This window comes from Sinocyclocheilus grahami, unplaced genomic scaffold (genome assembly GCF_001515645.1).
Source record: "Sinocyclocheilus grahami isolate Dianchi unplaced genomic scaffold, SAMN03320097.WGS_v1.1 scaffold719.1, whole genome shotgun sequence".
NCBI classification, from domain to species: domain Eukaryota; kingdom Metazoa; phylum Chordata; class Actinopteri; order Cypriniformes; family Cyprinidae; genus Sinocyclocheilus; species Sinocyclocheilus grahami.
In genome coordinates this window covers 859,213-876,859 of record NW_015505898.1, presented here as the reverse complement: position 1 = coordinate 876,859, position 17,647 = coordinate 859,213, and the positions used below count along the sequence as shown (strand labels likewise).

The 17,647-nt window shown below is 36.2% G+C and overlaps 1 protein-coding gene across 1 annotated transcript in view; it reads right to left on the bottom strand.

The window, feature by feature from the left end:
• Positions 1–13,542, bottom strand: part of LOC107560301 (acyl-CoA synthetase short-chain family member 3, mitochondrial-like) — a gene marked incomplete at its 3' end in the record, with an annotated part of 38,228 nt that extends 24,686 nt beyond the window's left edge. The window contains exons 1-7 of the mRNA XM_016244440.1: positions 12,808–13,542; positions 11,289–11,433; positions 10,722–10,910; positions 10,471–10,605; positions 8,199–8,339; positions 4,031–4,111; positions 2,775–2,870 (exon numbers count right to left, since the gene is read on the bottom strand). Of these exons, the coding sequence (XP_016099926.1) occupies positions 2,775–2,870; positions 4,031–4,111; positions 8,199–8,339; positions 10,471–10,605; positions 10,722–10,910; positions 11,289–11,433; positions 12,808–13,199 (1,179 nt within the window). The remainder of the gene's footprint in view (positions 1–2,774; positions 2,871–4,030; positions 4,112–8,198; positions 8,340–10,470; positions 10,606–10,721; positions 10,911–11,288; positions 11,434–12,807) is intronic.
• Between the last annotated feature and the right edge of the window lie 4,105 nt (positions 13,543–17,647).

Here is a 17,647-nt window from a genome sequence, read left to right as displayed (position 1 = left end):
TTTAATCAAACAAGAAAACAGGTTTGTACTTGATTTACAATGTACAAAACAAGAATCTGCATCCGTCGCAAGTCTGCATCAATTAGTAATTGGCAGGAATTTAATGTTTGTTTTGTTTTCCCCACTGAATCACATCTTTTTATGTAATATAAATGATCCAATGCTACACTGAAAAAAGATTTTTCAAAGTTGTATATTATAAAACAAAGATTAATGGAGTACGTTTCACAAGAAATTACTATTCAGTCTTTCAACTTAAAAATGTCATGTTTAATTCAAAGTGTTATTTGTTGTTTCTTTGTAATTACTTGTGAAATTCACTAGACATTTCTGAGTGAAAAGTGTTTCAAAGTAAATCAAGCATACAATTTTTTTCAGTTTAGGTTTACTGCTAGAGAGCTCATTGGTAATTGTTAGTGTTATCTGGTTGGTTACTTACTGGTCCAAGTCAAAACAGCCCAGTCTCAATATTATGCTGTTGTTGTTTTGCTTATTTTATAGTCCACCAGGAGAAAAAAAAAGTATGATGACCGGCTGTTTAGAAAGTAAAAGCCCACCTATCCTATCATCTTATCCTGAAACACTGTCATCTTTGACTCATCCTCATTTCGTTTCAAATTGGTATGATTGTCGTTTTTAACACAAAAGACGACACTATGAGGAACGGTGGTTTCCAAAAAACATTGGACCCCATTAACTTCCATTTTATGGAAAATGACAAGAGGTTGAATTAATGATGTAAAACAAAAGCATTAGCAATAATAGGTGAAGCATGCTAGTACAGAAGTTCTTAAATTGGAGCCTGTGGGGGAAAAAAACGAAAAAGAATGAAAAAGTGTTACACTGGACCAAACTTTGTAATTGTGATATGTACTTTGATTATTACACAACTCTCTGAAATGCTATATTCTGATTGGTCATTTGCAACATTCTGAGGTCAGTTATTCCCCAATAATGACCGTCATCAATAGCACCGCTGTATAACAATCACTCCTCCAGGTGTTTGAGGCAGGGTGCTTTCTTTTATCACATTGCGGACACACATTCAAATGCAGCTGCCATCATCTTGCATCGCAGTTATCAACTGTATTTGGTTTAAAATGAAACCAGAGGTAGAATAGATTACTCTCTAGCTCAGCCTCGAACACGACTGAAGTCAAGAGGGGATCGTGCATTTGCCGTTGTCGGACCTAAGCTCTGGAACAGTCTTCCTTTTGATCTGAGATCCCTGTGCACTGTGCATGAGTTTAAATTGAAGTTAAAGTCTTATCTTCTGGCCCGAGCTTTTTAGCAATTCTTAATTATGTTTTATTTATTTTTTATGTCTTATTGCTTTCTTTCTTTATCTGTATCTTAGTTTTATATTCTGTAAAGCACTGTGGTCAACTCCTGTTGTGTTTATTTGTGCTATATAAATAAATGAAATGAAAACAAATGAAATGTAGAGGTAGTAATAATATTAAGCCTAAAATAATATTGTTCAAGTGTTCGGCTTGTTGCTAGAACGATTGTTTTGTACACCGTAAAGAATTATAAGATAACAAGCAGGTAAGATTTTAAAACGGTTTCTGCTCAAATCAATATTGCATGTCACCGCCAAAATATGTATGTTTTGCTGCGTAATAAGTGGTGCAAATCCCTTAAATATCCATCTTGTTTGAACTTGTTAGTTAGTCTAGGCTCAAATCTGCTTGCTAGAAGCCATTTTTCTTTGTGGAAACTTGGAGTTTCATGAGCTAATTAAATCATTTCAACTTAATATTTTGTGCCTAATTATTTACTTGTTTTGCTTTGCGTCTGGGTCCTGATCATTTGTCAGGTTTTATTTTGCGATAACAACCAGCTAGATGTACATTTTCCCTTACATGATTAATATTATTGTGAACAAATGATATATATTTCCAAAATATTACTTTAATTATTTCTTTTGGCTTTAGACCTGTATAAAGAAAACAAATGCCAACTTTTAAAAATCTTACTGTCTTTGTAATATTACACAATTTTCTTACATAGTATAAATATTTTACAAAGCAACGGGATCATTTTATTTGGGTTCACTAGCATCAAAAAGTTAAAAGCCTTTCCTTAGCGAACACCACTGCTGAATAGATAAGATTGGGTTTGGCATGCTGACAGAATAAAATAGAATAAAACTAATAGGCTTGAATCTACCATGGATGTGCATAATTAATTACAAAAGACATCAATTAAAACAGACTGAAAGCTTTCTGCTATGGATATTGACATTGTATGAGAGATCTGTTGAAATCAAACTTCCATTACAGCAGACTAATAAATTCTGTGCATCTTCCATTTTCTCCTGTGGAGCGAGACAACACATCAAATCAGCAGAGGTGACGCCAATGTAAAATTCACCTTGACAAGAAACCAAACACACTCTGATCGCCTCCCATCGAGTGCAAATGATTTTAGTATTCATGCTGTGATCTCAGTGAGGAGAACCAGTTTAAAACTATGAGAGAGGCTCTGTTAATAGTACAATGAAAAGCAACAGCAAATTGAATGCACAACAAAGTTAAACTGAACCAGTGATTCAGGAAGTTTGCTGGAGAGAGTCATTCATCCTTAAATTCAATCCCTGAGAGAAAAGACTGCTAGAGCCTGAAAAAATTCACAGTACGGACTTAGGAGACCTCAGTTCAGCATGAGCGTCAGGACCTGGTAGACCACAACAGCAGATAATTGAGTGTTAGCCGGTGGTCCATAGGTCAAATGCTGTAACACTTTCACACTCGCACATTTTTGCCCCGTACCTCGTAGAGCACAGTGGTGTTGCCATGTAGAAGTGGACCGTAGCAGATATACGAGTGGCCCACCACCCAGCCAAGGTCAGACGCAGTCCACCAGACCTGACAGAGAGAGATGTGTAGGTTAAACAGTGCAAAACAGTGTGTAAAGTTTTTCAGGGGGTCATGCCATACATTTATCACTATTTTTCCCTGCTGTTCCAACCCTGACGCAATCAGAATTCCAAGAACTCGAAAAATATTTTTCAATCATTTTCACATGGCTCTTTTCCATAATCCTTTAAGACAACAATGTAAACATTCTATTTTCACACAAAGATCTTTAACACATCTTTTATGCAAAGTTGTTTGTGCTGCCCCATCTTTTAATAACTGTCTTTTTGCAAAAACAGCATTACATTTTGACAGGGTCAAACAAGGTTGGACTAAAACAATCAAAAACGTGTTAAAAATGAACTTGAGATGAAAAATATTTTTCAATCATTTTCACATGGCTCTTTTCCATAATCCTTTAAGACAACAATGTAAACATTCTATTTTCACACAAAGATCTTTAACACATCTTTTATGCAAAGTTGTTTGTGCTGCCCCATCTTTTAATCATCTTTTCAAAAACGTGTTAAAAATGAACTTGAAACAAGCATCTTGTTTCCAAAGGTGCCACCAAATTAGTGAAATTTCAACTGAATTTTGCATGCAAAAAGGTCCATTGTCTATTACTAACAGAGTAGCAAAGTATGACGCACAGCTCACACTGAAGTCACTTTCAAACCCTGTTTTCTTTCGGTCAATGTGGCAAATTCACATGACCAATTTTAACCCCTTGCCCCCTTTCGCCCTCGTGCAAAATTTCAGATGTGGAATCCTGTTGAAAAAAAATTGCCTACAATACAGTCCTTGTTTTCTTTCGGTCAATGTGGCAAATTCACATGACCAATTTTAACCCCTTGCCCCCTTTCGCCCTCCTGCAAAATTTCAGATGTGGAATCCTGTTGAATTGACTGGATTTCCCCTGGAAAAAATTGCCTACAATACAGTCCTACAGTTAGGAAAGCAGAGCGGCAGGTGCTACACAATTTTCCCCAGTTTACTTCTTTATATGCCATTTAATGCAGCATTTTAACAAACCATTTGCCAAACACACTTTTTTGACTGGGGAGAAAGTGTTTTCACAGTACATCAAACCTCTTTTTCCAAAAGATTAAGGACAATTTAATTCCTCATGACATGACCCCTTACAAAAATCACAAATTATGACCTACCTCACCAGGAGCTAGTCCGTAAATGTTAGACATGGTCCAGTTTAACATCACAGCATATCCTCCTGAATCTCTGACGACACCCTGATGAGAGCAAAACAGGAAAGAAAAAAATAGTGATTCCTTTGTGATATTATTATGCACTTTTTTAATCCCCTATGTGAATGGGAATCACAGCTTTGAGAGTCAAAAACATACACAAACAAAACCAAATTAAACCCTGCGGCTCGTGACGACACATTGATGTGTAAAGACACAAAACGATCGGTCTGTGCAAGAAACTGAACAGTATTTATATTGTTTTTTAACTCTGATTTTCACTGCATTGTCCGAACTGTCCAGAGTGCATCCTGAGCGCGTTCAACAGCCATTACCGCCACCTATCTCTCAAGTGGACCATTGACACTATCTACAATCTCAATTAGGAATGTCAATGGTCCACTTGAGAGATAGGTGGCGGTAATGCACTTGTAAGTCTGCGTTCCACCGTAAAGCAAGAAGAAGACGACGAGTCAGGCGCCGGCTGAAGAAGTAAATACTGTTCAGTTTCTTGCACAGACCGATCGTTTCGTGTCTTTACACATCAATGTATCGTCATGAGCTTTAATTTGGTTTTGTGTATGCATTTTTAACTCTCAAAGCAGTGATTTCTATTCACTTCCATTATATGACTGACAGACTGCAACGGTTTGACTTAAAAATCTTAATTTGTGTTCTACTGAAGAAACAAAGGCACCTACATCTTGGATGCCCTAGGTGTAAGCAGATAAACATCACATTTTCATTTTTGGGTGAACTGTCCCTTTAACGTTCAAATTAGGGAAGTTTTACGCAACTGTGGAAATGCCACGAAATGTGAATTTTTCAGTGTCTCTTCATGGTGCAGCCGTGCTTTAACTTTTTATTCATTATTAAGTGTGAAAGCGAAAAAATTTATACATAATTATTCCATAATATTCATATCAACAGCTATACTGAGATGGCTGGCTTACAAAAATAATAAATGGAAAGTGGACAATACAGTTTTGAAAGACATCTTTACTGTTATTTATGATTAATTTAATTTGTCCATACCTAATTAAACTTTCAATTTCTTTAAAAAAATAAAATAAAATTATACTGTGAATAAAAGTATAGTAAACAAAGAACAAAAATCAACTTTAATATTAGGGCAATACAATTAGCCTTCATTTTATTTGATATTTTTATTATTCATGTAAATAATCATTCTACACAATATTTGTTTACACAGCATTCAGGACAAACATGTATTTTATTGCATTCATCCAAGTTCAGCATGAAAAAATTTGGTCAAGGTGTAAGTATATGAGATGAACAAAGCACAATTAAATAATCGCCATTATTCATATTACAATTCATTCTGTCCCTACTGTCAGTAAATTAAATCAAATTTACTGTCAGTAAATGAGGCTGAGGGTTGATACCGAGGGACACATTTTGAGTTGTAAGAAGGTAATTAAATCCTGTGTTTGCCAAACACACTTAGATCTATAAATCTGACGTGTGTGTGTGAGCGAGCACAGGTTATTAGCAAAAGGTTTATGTACAGGGCAGCATTGCCTTGGGCCAGATATTTCATACCGACTGGAGTCTGTGTCAGTGGAGAGCTGTGCTTTGTTCGCTCTGCCTTCAGGCTTTGTAACTTCCTCCTGTGCTCCATGTATTCTCTTCTCTTGTCTTGCCTCTTTTTCAGTCAGTATACACATAAACGTGAGTTGTTAGGGACTGAAGAGCACCTGAGGCATGCTAATGTAAATTTCAAGGTGCCGTTCACCTCTTGGAAAATACTAAACGGACAAAATAAAATGTTATTTAGGGGTGGAAGCATAATAGAACAAGCAAGCAGAATGGCTAATAGGCTGTGAAAATGGGCGGGGCTTAGCAGCCTGGACATTTGCCTGGATCATGTCGCAATTACAAGTTAAAGATTAGGGGTGGGTGATATATGATGATCAAAGTTTCACACTATATTCACAATTATCTTGCTGGTAACACTGTGAATACTGCAATGATTATGAGGCATTTTTAACTTGACATGGGATATTTAAAATGCAACCACCCGCAGCTTGACAATACCCAGTCAAGCCAGCTGCGACGAAAATACTGCTCATTAAAATAATGACGGTAATTTGCAGGAAGAGCAAAGAGAGGCGCTTTGAGGGTTTCTTTCAATGAATTTGATCAGCAAGTATTCACATAATGACAAAACATGATTCCTTAAATTAAGAGTTTATTGTTTTGGTACATTAACAGTGCCTTATTGTAACAGTGTCCTATAGTAAGCAAGGTAACACTTTATTTTAAGGTGTCCTTGTTACACGTTACATGTACTTACTATTAAATTAACAATTATGCATGCATAATTACATGCAAGTAACCCTAAGCCAAACCCTAATCCTACCCCTAACCATATAGTAAGTACATGTAGTTAATTAATATTACTCAGTACTTAAATGTATAATTACATTGTAACAAGGACACCTTAAAATAAAGTGTAACCGTAAGCAGACACCCTTGTAACAAACAATCAATTTTAAGAAACAGCGCAAATATTATTTTAAAATCATGTTCCCTGAAAACTTAATATATACTAATTATTATTACTTATAATAAGTTTGGTTATATGGTCTCAAAACACAATTTTTCTTAATTATATTTTTATTGTATTTTATTTGTTCATCTTTTCACTGAAGAAGAAAATACACGGTTAAAAAGAATTTATGTAAAATGGCTAAAATGACTTCGTCAGTTAAAATGACCTATTGATGACATTTTAATAATACAGGATCATTTTAATGTAATCTGAAAACAAACCAATTAGTATTTAAATTTGGTTTAGAAATGCACTTTATTTTACAGTATGTGCACTTATCTGTACTTACAGTGTACGTACTGGGAAATATAAGGTAATTGCATGGGTTAGGTTTAGAGGTAGGTTCATGGTTAGTCACTAATTATTACCATATTACCGTAATTACAATAACAAGTACATAGTATGTACATGTGGAACAGGACTGTAAAATAAAGTGCTACCATAACTCTTTTTATTACCAAGTATAGTTAAATTTTGTCAAAAAAATATATTTTTACTGTATTTAACTTCTTGTTCATCCTCTGATTGAAGAAGAAAAGACATGGTTTTAAAAAAAAGTATGTAAATTCTGTTTGACATTTCCTAAAATGATTTAGGAACGTCCTATTGACGTTTTAATAATATAGGATCATTTAAATTTAATATGAACAAACCAAATATTATTAGCATGGTACTTCAAGGTACATGGCCAAATATACAGTATGGCAGTGCCATAATACGTTTTGTTACTTTTTTATTAGAGAAAAGCCTAGAGCATCAGGCAACATCACAGCCACAGGCTAAAACCTTCATACTAAAACGAGCACCTTCCCTCTTATCTTGAATACAAAAGAGAGTTTATAAAGGCGTACTGCTCACGATCTCCAGCTAAAACAATATGCAATAAAGAAAGCCCCTGACAGAATGGATTTACTCCACAGCAAACAATTTCATCCATTTCCTCTGCTCCGTGCTTTATCGCTGTGCTCCGTCATAACCAAGAATTTACCTTAGGAGTACCAGTAGTGCCGGAGGTGTACAGGACGTACAGAGGATGATGAGCGGGGACGGACACACAGTCGTGAGGGCGGGCAGTGGCCATCTCCTCCTCCCAGTCCAAGCTCAGGTCAGGACACATAGACACCTTTTCCTGTGGGAAAAACAACAGTGTTAGGCACAGGATGAATGTATGTCCTTCAGAATGATCAGAGATTAAACTCCAAAAATTTTAATTCTGTTGTCATTTGCTCACCCTCATGTCGTTCCAAACCTGTATGACTTACTTTCTTCTGTGGAACGTAAATGAAGATCTTTTAAAGAATGTTGGTAACCACACAGCTTTTTTTCCCCAATGGCTTCCATTACATGGACAAAAATACAATAAAATCAATGGGATCTAAAACGATTTGGTTACCAACATTCTTCAAATTTGTCATAGAGGTTTGGATTACATACAGCTAAAACAATATGCAATAAAGAAAGCCCCTGACAGAATGGATTTACTCCACAGCAAACAATTTCATCCATTTCCTCTGCTCCGTGCTTTATCGCTGTGCTCCGTCATAACCAAGAATTTACCTTAGGAGTACCAGTAGTGCCGGAGGTGTACAGGACGTACAGAGGATGATGAGCGGGGACGGACACACAGTCGTGAGGGCGGGCAGTGGCCATCTCCTCCTCCCAGTCCAAGCTCAGGTCAGGACACATAGACACCTTTTCCTGTGGGAAAAACAACAGTGTTAGGCACAGGATGAATGTATGTCCTTCAGAATGATCAGAGATTAAACTCCAAAAATTTTAATTCTGTTGTCATTTGCTCACCCTCATGTCGTTCCAAACCTGTATGACTTACTTTCTTCTGTGGAACGTAAATGAAGATCTTTTAAAGAATGTTGGTAACCACACAGCTTTTTTTCCCCAATGGCTTCCATTACATGGACAAAAATACAATAAAATCAATGGGATCTAAAACGATTTGGTTACCAACATTCTTCAAATTTGTCAGAGGTTTGGATTACATGAAGGTGAGTAAAGATGACTATCACTTTAAAAAACAAATTGCTCAGTCAAGGCAGCAGTGCTATTTTAGAATTATTTACATACTTTTATAGTTTTTATTAATATTTTGAGTTAGGTTTTAGTTTACTATGTATTGTTTTAATTTCAGTTTTCAATAGTCATTCTGTTGTGCTTTTGCCATTTTTTTAGTTTTTGTTTTTTTTAATAATTACATTTTTACATTTCAGATTTATTTTTAATTTCAGTTAGTAACTAGTAACATTTCTACCTTTTTGTTTAGAAATTTAACATTTCATCTAATATTTATAGTTTCGTCTAATATTAATATTTTCAATTAACAAAAATGTTTTAGTGCTAGTTTTAGTTAACAATAGCAACACTGCCAGGCAGATGTAAAAAATGGAATAGTTCTGCCATGATTTATGCACGCAGATGCTGTTTCAAAGCTGTATGACTTTCTCTTTTTTCTATTTTTCTTTCAGGAAAACACTTTTTTTTAAATGACATACATACTAATGTTAATTTTATTAGTTACATTTGTAAGTGGGTTGGGGTTCACTGCCCCAACAAATCTCAAAATGCAACATTTGGTGGGTTTAGTTGCATTAGTGTGTGTTTTGATATTTGTTGTGGCAGTGCGAACAGACATTTAGATGTGTTTTAATGCCAATCAAGTCGTCCTGAATATTCTAAAATCGTCCATAAATAAGATCCTGCCATGTAGAAATCTTCTAAGAACTAATACAATGTGCACTCTGAGTGTGCTCTTCTGGGGCTGGCAAATTCTCCCCTCGCATATGATTTTAACTCATATATTTCCAAGATGTGTTCATCTTCACCAACCACCTAGTTTTAGTTAACAATAGCAACACTGCCAGGCAGATGTAAAAAAATGGAATAGTTCTGCCATGATTTATGCACGCAGATGCTGTTTCAAAGCTGTATGACTTTCTCTTTTTTCTATTTTTCTTTCAGGAAAACACTTTTTTTTTAATGACATACATACTAATGTTAATTTTATTAGTTACATTTGTAAGTGGGTTGGGGTTCACTGCCCCAACAAATCTCAAAATGCAATATTTGGTGGGTTTAGTTGCATTAGTGTGTGTTTTGATATTTGTTGTGGCAGTGCGAACAGACATTTAGATGTGTTTTAATGCCAATCAAGTCGTTCTGAATATTCTAAAATCGTCCATAAATAAGATCCTGCCATGTAGAAATCTTCTAAGAACTAATACAATGTGCACTCTGAGTGTGCTCTTCTGGGGCTGGCAAATTCTCCCCTCGCATATGATTTTAACTCATATATTTCCAAGATGTGTTCATCTTCACCAACCATGCGGGATTCATCCAGTATCCCAAACCGCTGGAAAATCAAAAAGCTATTCGCTAACAGTTTCCATGACAACACCGGATGAAGGTTAAGTAATTCCCTGCGTTGTGAAATCAACATACTGATTCTAAAATGTAGCAACATATGAAAACTCATTTAAGAGACTTTAAAACAGGAAAAAGACTCTCAAGTTTGTTGAAATGCTGAAACCTTTGCACATTTGATTTGCTAATAATTTCTTGAGTGGTATGTTATTGCAGCTATAAAAATGACTAACTTCCTTCTACAATGATTGATATTGGTTAAGTGCCAGCCTCCTTGAGAATGAGGACGTGAAGGTCGAATTTAGAGGTACTCTCTTTAAGAAAGGGGACCACATTTGCATTTTTATTCTGTGACTGCATTATATTCTCTTTTAGTAGTTAATAGGCAGCAGAAAATGTGCCAGTTTGAGAATGAGACTGGCGTCCAAGTGCTGTGGGGTTTCTGGGAGCTCACCATGCTGGGACGGTTGTAGATGAGGACTTTGTGTGGTTTGTGACTGCTGAGCTCCAGAGCTTTCTCAACCAGGGGAATGTACTCTACTCTTCTGCCCGGCTCGATGCCAAATGATGCTGTCACCAGCAACTTGGGCTGTGGGGGAAATAATGATTTAAGAGGGGAAGCGGATTTCGCAACCTAAGCAGATATATGCATTTACAAAAATTGTTATTTGTTATTAATTTTCATTACAAAAAACAATGGCTTACCTTAGCATGGTCGATGCGGAAGGAGAGCTCTTTGGAGGCAAATCCTCCAAATATGAGGCTGTGGGTGGCACCAATACGGGCACATGCCAGCATGGTGAACATGGCCTGAGGAACCATAGGCATATAGATCACCACCAGGTCGCCCGTCTTCACACCATGCCTCACCAGGACACCCGCCAACCTGGACACCTACAAACAGGGGTGTGGATGCTGAATTTTATGGACAAACTGGAGTCATATTAATCAAAACAACAGAAAACAGACACTGAATGCAAACTGGTCCAACATTTTGGAAGAGGAAGAAGGTTCTTGACATTTAACATTGCTTAGCAAATTTTCCTAGCAATAGGAATCCACACAATTCCCAATCTCGTGAATTCCTATTGAAATGACTTTATTTTGTCCACAACAAATTCCCCATGCAGATTTTGCAACGGGTTCAAGTTGGTCGTGAATTCTGACCAACAGAAACTGTACCTTCATACATTGCTACACTATTGACAAAAAACAATTATTTTTTTTGCCTGCCAAATAAATGTTGCTAGTGTGACGCATTATCAGTTTTACCTGCTCCTGCACTTCTCTGTATGTGATGACCTGTTTAGTGCCCGTAACCGGACTGTCATAAATGACAGCTGCTTGATCGGCTCTTCCATCCCCCACATGCCGATCGACAGCATTATAACACATGTTCAGCTTTCCTCCAACAAACCTGGAATGAAAACAGATGTTCTTAAAGGAATATTTGAACTATAAGTAATACTCATGTTGTAATCACTATCAGTTTAAAGTACCTTTAAAGTTATCAATCAACATGATTAAAATTCCATTTACCATCATGCACTAATCAATATTAATTTCAATAAAGTGCAACAGTGGCCATTCAATTTTCCAGCTACCTTGGTTCCAGAAGTATATTTCATATAGGGATTTTAAACATGTACAAATGTTGATTTGAAGCAAAAAACTATTTGAAAATCTGACAAAAAGACTAAAGTACAAGACTGTAATTATGACTAGTATTATGAATTACATAAATTAAACGATAAATATGGGTAATATGTAATGTTGTTTTTCCACCAGGAATACCACTGTTAAACATGATTATTTAAAAAATAAGTTGCAATAATACAGATTCAACAGAAGTATATACCAGTGAGTAACAACCTTGTAACTCACAGTATGTCTGTCTTTAAAGATGTAGAAGTTACTGTTCAAAATCAATCCCCTTATGGAGAAAATCAACGGCATTTTTACTTCAGGAACTTGACCCAAATGAACTCTATATTCATGGACATTAGGCCTTTTCACCCCCCCAAGACACTAGATGGCTGTAATGCATTTGAGATGCAAAATATACATCAATAGATGTTAGAACCAATGACAATCATAATGAACTGCACACATTCTCAGTTAAGTTATTCAATGTCTATCCCACCATAAACCCAAACTCCCAGCAGCTGCTAAAATGATATATTTTAAAAAAAAATTAAAAGTCTGTCTTAAATATGTATTAGTTGACCACTTTAATGTTACTAAGATTAGGAAACAAAATAATCTATAAACAAAAGTGGGCGTACACACGGGAAGCACTCTATGCGTTTTGTCTGCGCTGTTGATTGGTCTAGACACGCATGCGTCAGACAGACGTTATTCCGTTGCGTCGCGTTTTTAAAAGTGGGCGCGTCATGTTAAAAAGAAGATTAAAATGAAATCATTTTTTTTCTTGTAAATATTAAAGTATTGTCATCGTTTACGCCCCCTCATGATTTCACAAACACTCCCGACTTCCTCTCTTCACCCTTGACTCTCTCTCTCTCTCTCTCTCCTCAGTGAAACTCAAGAAGAAGTTGTTTTGCAGAATTCTAAGGACTGACAGGCTCAGTCACTATTCACTTTCATTGCATTTATTCTTCCATACAGTGAAAGCGAATGGTGACTGAGACGGTCATTGCCCCTCACACCATTTTTTTTGGCGAATCCCTTTAAAAACAGCCCCAGACCCCTGCTTTCACTTAAAATTCTGTTACTATTGACCGCAAAAAGGCAACATATCAACGGCCCCTAGTGTATAGGCTGTCCTTACCATTTTGGAAACACTGTATCCGTATTATCCAGAGTCTGAGTCCAGTGTTCAAACCAAGTGATACCATCTGCCGCTTCACTCCAGAACTTTTCGGGGTTGTCACGTGCCAGGCCGAACGCGTCTTCATATGTGTATTTTGATGAAAAGGTACGAATAAAATGTTTCCTGTATGTGTTATAAGCTCTGTTTGTTGTATAAATCAACCCATTCCAGATATCTGTCTGTACCTTCTGCAGGTAACATGGTCCAGACACACCTGTGCATGAAAACTTCAGACCCAACAAACATCTTGAACCTACAGCACTCACTGTTTTGTAACGTTCCTTAACTCTAGACACCGTTACATTTCCAATGCAGATGTGTTTTAACCGCGTAGTTTGGTAAAGACGCATGTTTGTTGTGTTTTCTGTTCGTTATCGCGTCGTTTCAGCTCTAGTGTTTGTTGACGAGCAACGCTGATTCAAGTGAGCTCCAAATTTCTCAACTCAAAAATGGCCGCGCAATAATTCAATACTTCAGATCACAGCCAGAGGCCACTCCAAGATACTGCAATCCATGCAATGTGATCGTTACGTAATGTTGGGGCTTTCTGAGGTGCCCCTGCATGATTTATGAAACACAATGCTATAGTCTGCATACAGTAGCCTATAACTTTTTAATGCAAATAATCTCCAAATATGAAGGCAGCTATATTTTTTCATATATACAGCCAGACACGCTGTTTGAGAACAAATGTTAAGCGTGATATTAAACCTGTAAAACCTGACATATGTGATATAAAATTAAATAAATACAAAGTTGCATACTGTATTTGTTTGTATCATTTTTGATACATCAGGCAAACAGTATGACAGAGGCCAAAATTGAGTGAGAATATGGAATTCGGTACAGTTTCTGATATGTATATGACGACAAATTTGGAGATGTGTATAAATAAACATTCCTTAAAAGCCTGTTGGAACATATTTGATCAATTTTACCATGATATTATATAAATAATAATATAATAAATTAAACCTAAGTTGATGCAAATTTAGAATGTCACTAAAATGTATTTTACTTAATAAAAAAGTATAAACTATCAATCAGAACCGAAGGCATGCAGGTTTATATCATGTTGATAATTAAGAGGTCTTAAATTTGTGTATCAGATACAGTAGGGTTAAAAAGACAACATGTTTTGGCTTTTATATTGTCATTGCACCCGAGCAAATTAAAATATTATGTGGAAAATATTTACTTTGTAATAAGCTGACAGTCTTTTCTACTCTGAGTACTGTTAGCTTCTAAACAAAAGAGACACAATTCACCTGACTTTTATTGGTACAGTATTTTTCATAATAAATATTGTTCCAAAGCAGCTTTGCCTTAAAACTCCGTTGAGCAAGCCGAAGGCAACAGTGAACTGGAGAAATTCCCTAGACAAATACAACACTACAAACTATTCTTGAAAGTATGTAGATTGTAAGCAAGCTAGGAGATTAAAATAAAGAGATTATTTTTGGCTTCAGTTTTGTGAACTGATTATTCCCAGTCTGTCTTTAGAACTGTTGGTGTCTGAAATTTTCCACGGACCCCTTCAGCACACTCTTGTGCCCCCCTGACTTGCAGTCAAATCAATAACACAGAACGAGATTGTAATGTAAAATCATGCTGCCTGGTTAATAAGAGCCCATGGTAATAAATGCAATAAATTGAGAGCACTAGGATGAAGTCACACCTACACACTTGCGGTTTGACTTCAGATGTTTGGAACCAGTCATAAATACTAATGTCATAAGAAATTGCTTAAATATGGAAATAAGGAAACCTAATAGAGCCAGGATATTTATTGCTAATATTATCATCTAAAAGACATACTGGTGAATAAACAATGGCTATAGGATATAATCTTCATTATAATCTTCAACTCTTCATGTTTGTGATCCTGTCTCTCTCTTTCTGTCTGACTGTGTTTCGAATGGAATACTACAGTAGCTTACTACTTACTGAATACTGTGCATTATATACTACCGTATACTGCCTACTATTTCCATTTTCTCTGGATTTTTCCCTCCAGTATTCTACGTAATGTACACATTTAGTTAAAAATAACAGGTCATTTGAGTATTGCATTCATGTAGAACATTTACACTCACTATCTACTTTCATAATGGAAAAGAACAGCTTGGAAAGTCTGCAAAATATCTCCTTTTGTATTTCACAGAAGAAGGAAATTCATATAGGTTCAGAAAGACATGAGGGTGAGTAAATTAAGACAGAATAAAATTTTTCGGGGTGAACTATAGCTTTTAGAATCTATTAAACAGTTTCAGAGGCCATATCTTATCCATGGCTCTCGCAAGACTACAAGCCATTTCAGTCAGTAATGCCTACTGTCTGTGTCTATACCCCTCTCTGATTGCTGACTGCAGTCCCATTTTAACTGCAACCTGGACACTGTGATTGAGTCATTCATCAGTCTTGCTGGCAGTTAAGGGATGATGTGATTTACAAATCGCTTGTGCAATGTTTTCTATTAGAGTGGCTGAGGCGATTAATGCTAAGTGGTCCTAGTCCTGTGTGGCAGATTGTCTGTACACAGATTACGAAGTGAATTGCTCAGGATTTAATAGAGCTGAATAAGATAAATATAAATTGCAGTATGATGCACATTGCTAGATTGGTGACATTTACGCTTTTTGGTTGCAAAACAATGATGTAACCAACAGTTACTGCAAAACAGCAGCATAAAAAGCTGGTAAAAACAAATAAATACACTATGGAGTCTGCTGAAAATGTATATATACAGAGCATATCATACATTTCTATTATTATTTGATTTTTTTCAATAGTTTTTCTTTATAGTTTGAGGTCCACGTGTAATATAAGTATGTTTTTGTGCTAAAACCCATGTTAATTTAGTTTTTGATAACCTTTTTACATATAAATTAGACACCCTCTATGCTGTCTTGTGCTTGTCAAATATAATTGTTTTATAGTTTTGGAATAAAGCTTAATTACATTGCGATTTTAATTGTGTCACACAAACTGTTAAGGTCAGACTGACATAATCAGAAACACTGTAAAACTAAAACTTCTGTCATTCTTTACTAAGATCGGGATCCTTCAGAAGAATATGCAGAGCTGTAGGTGCTACACGCAGCTAGAAACAGCACAAGACTTCATCATATTTTAGGGTATGTTTTCATGGCAATGATGTACTAAAAAAGGAAATGCTTTTTCTTTGCATTTTTGAAGCATTCATGTACAGACACCAATGCTGTCAAAATGATCCCTGTTCACAAGGATCCACAAAAACGACTAAAAACACTGTATTATGCATGCCAGGCCAGTAGCTGACAATGTCACTTCGTAAAGAAACACTATGCCTGTTCCATACCTGTAGACTCATGCACATGCCGTCACTGTTTTCACAAATTCACATTTTTGTTGTTTACACTGAGATGATAACGGTATCATTTTCAAAAACTTGCACCATTTTTAGTTGAAAATGGTGTCTTGTAAATGCCCCCTTAGTCTCATCTTTATTTCTAAATAAACAGCATCTGTCCAGCTTTCTCCTCTTTATCTCTAAGAATGGGCTTAAGGAGTCAAAGTCAGTAAATAACACTCTTATGTCAGTAAATGTTCTTACTGGACTAGGGAAGTATTCTGTTCTTGAAGTTCCAGTGTGTCTTTTATCTAAAAAGATCAGGGTAAATTTGATACCTTATAACCCCTTTTAACAAAATCGTCTTGTGCTGAATGATCAAATTACTCCATAAATGTCTATGTTCTGTATGGCATCTGGCATTCGCCTCAAATCGCCATTTGGATGTATTTGTTTTAGGTTTTGCATTCTAAATAGCCTCACCGCGTGTCTTCATCTCTGATCTGCATTCAGCAAGCACATCACACAAACTGCGCATCTTCAATTAGTTTCCTCCCTGTGTTGCAGGATTCTAGGCAAGAATCGAGCCTTAGAACTTAATGCCCGTCAACTTTCTCCCAGCGCCAATTTGTCAGTATAGGACTTTCTAAAATAGTGCTATTCATATTGTCATAACTCTTTCTCTCTCTGGCAGTAACAGTGTCACATTGTTTGATTGGAAATATTTCTATTTTACTTTGTCTGGCCTGTTATATTGTCTGCTACCCTGATGTGAACATGTGGGAGGGTGTCAATGATCTTACTCCAGTGTAAAGGCACTCATGCTGCAATCTCACATGAGATTTTATGAGTGACAATTGAATTAGTGCAGCTGCAAGTTTATGGACAACCTTGTATGAACCCAGAATATTCCTTTATTACCACCTGCAGGTCACTGTCAGACAATATTCCATCTGCTGATAAAATACATGATTAGTTAAGTCTGCGATGTTATAGGCTTCAAGTTAAACAGCTGTTACTCTTTTGCAACCTCAAGGTGTGGTCATATTCGTTAAACTTCATGAGCAAAAAGGTCCACTGTCTATTGTCATTCGTGTAGCGATGTATGAAGCACAGCTCACACAGAAGTCACTTTCAAACCAAACAACTTTCTGTTAGTCAATGAGGCGAATTCACATGAGCAACCTGAACACAAGCAAAATCTGCATGGGGAATTGTTTTTGCCCTCACATGAAACGCTTAGATGCACAGATTACTATTAAAATGACTGGATTTTCCCCGCAAAATTTTTGCAGAGACAAAACAAGCAAAAATAAAACTAGGTTTTTATATTTTATGATAAATGTTTGTTCAAATCCTTAACCCAAAATATGAGGAACGGTAAAAACAATAATGTACAGTATGTGGAAAATAATGTGTTTTTTAACCTTAAACCGCATTAACACATTTCATTAAACCAAATACACA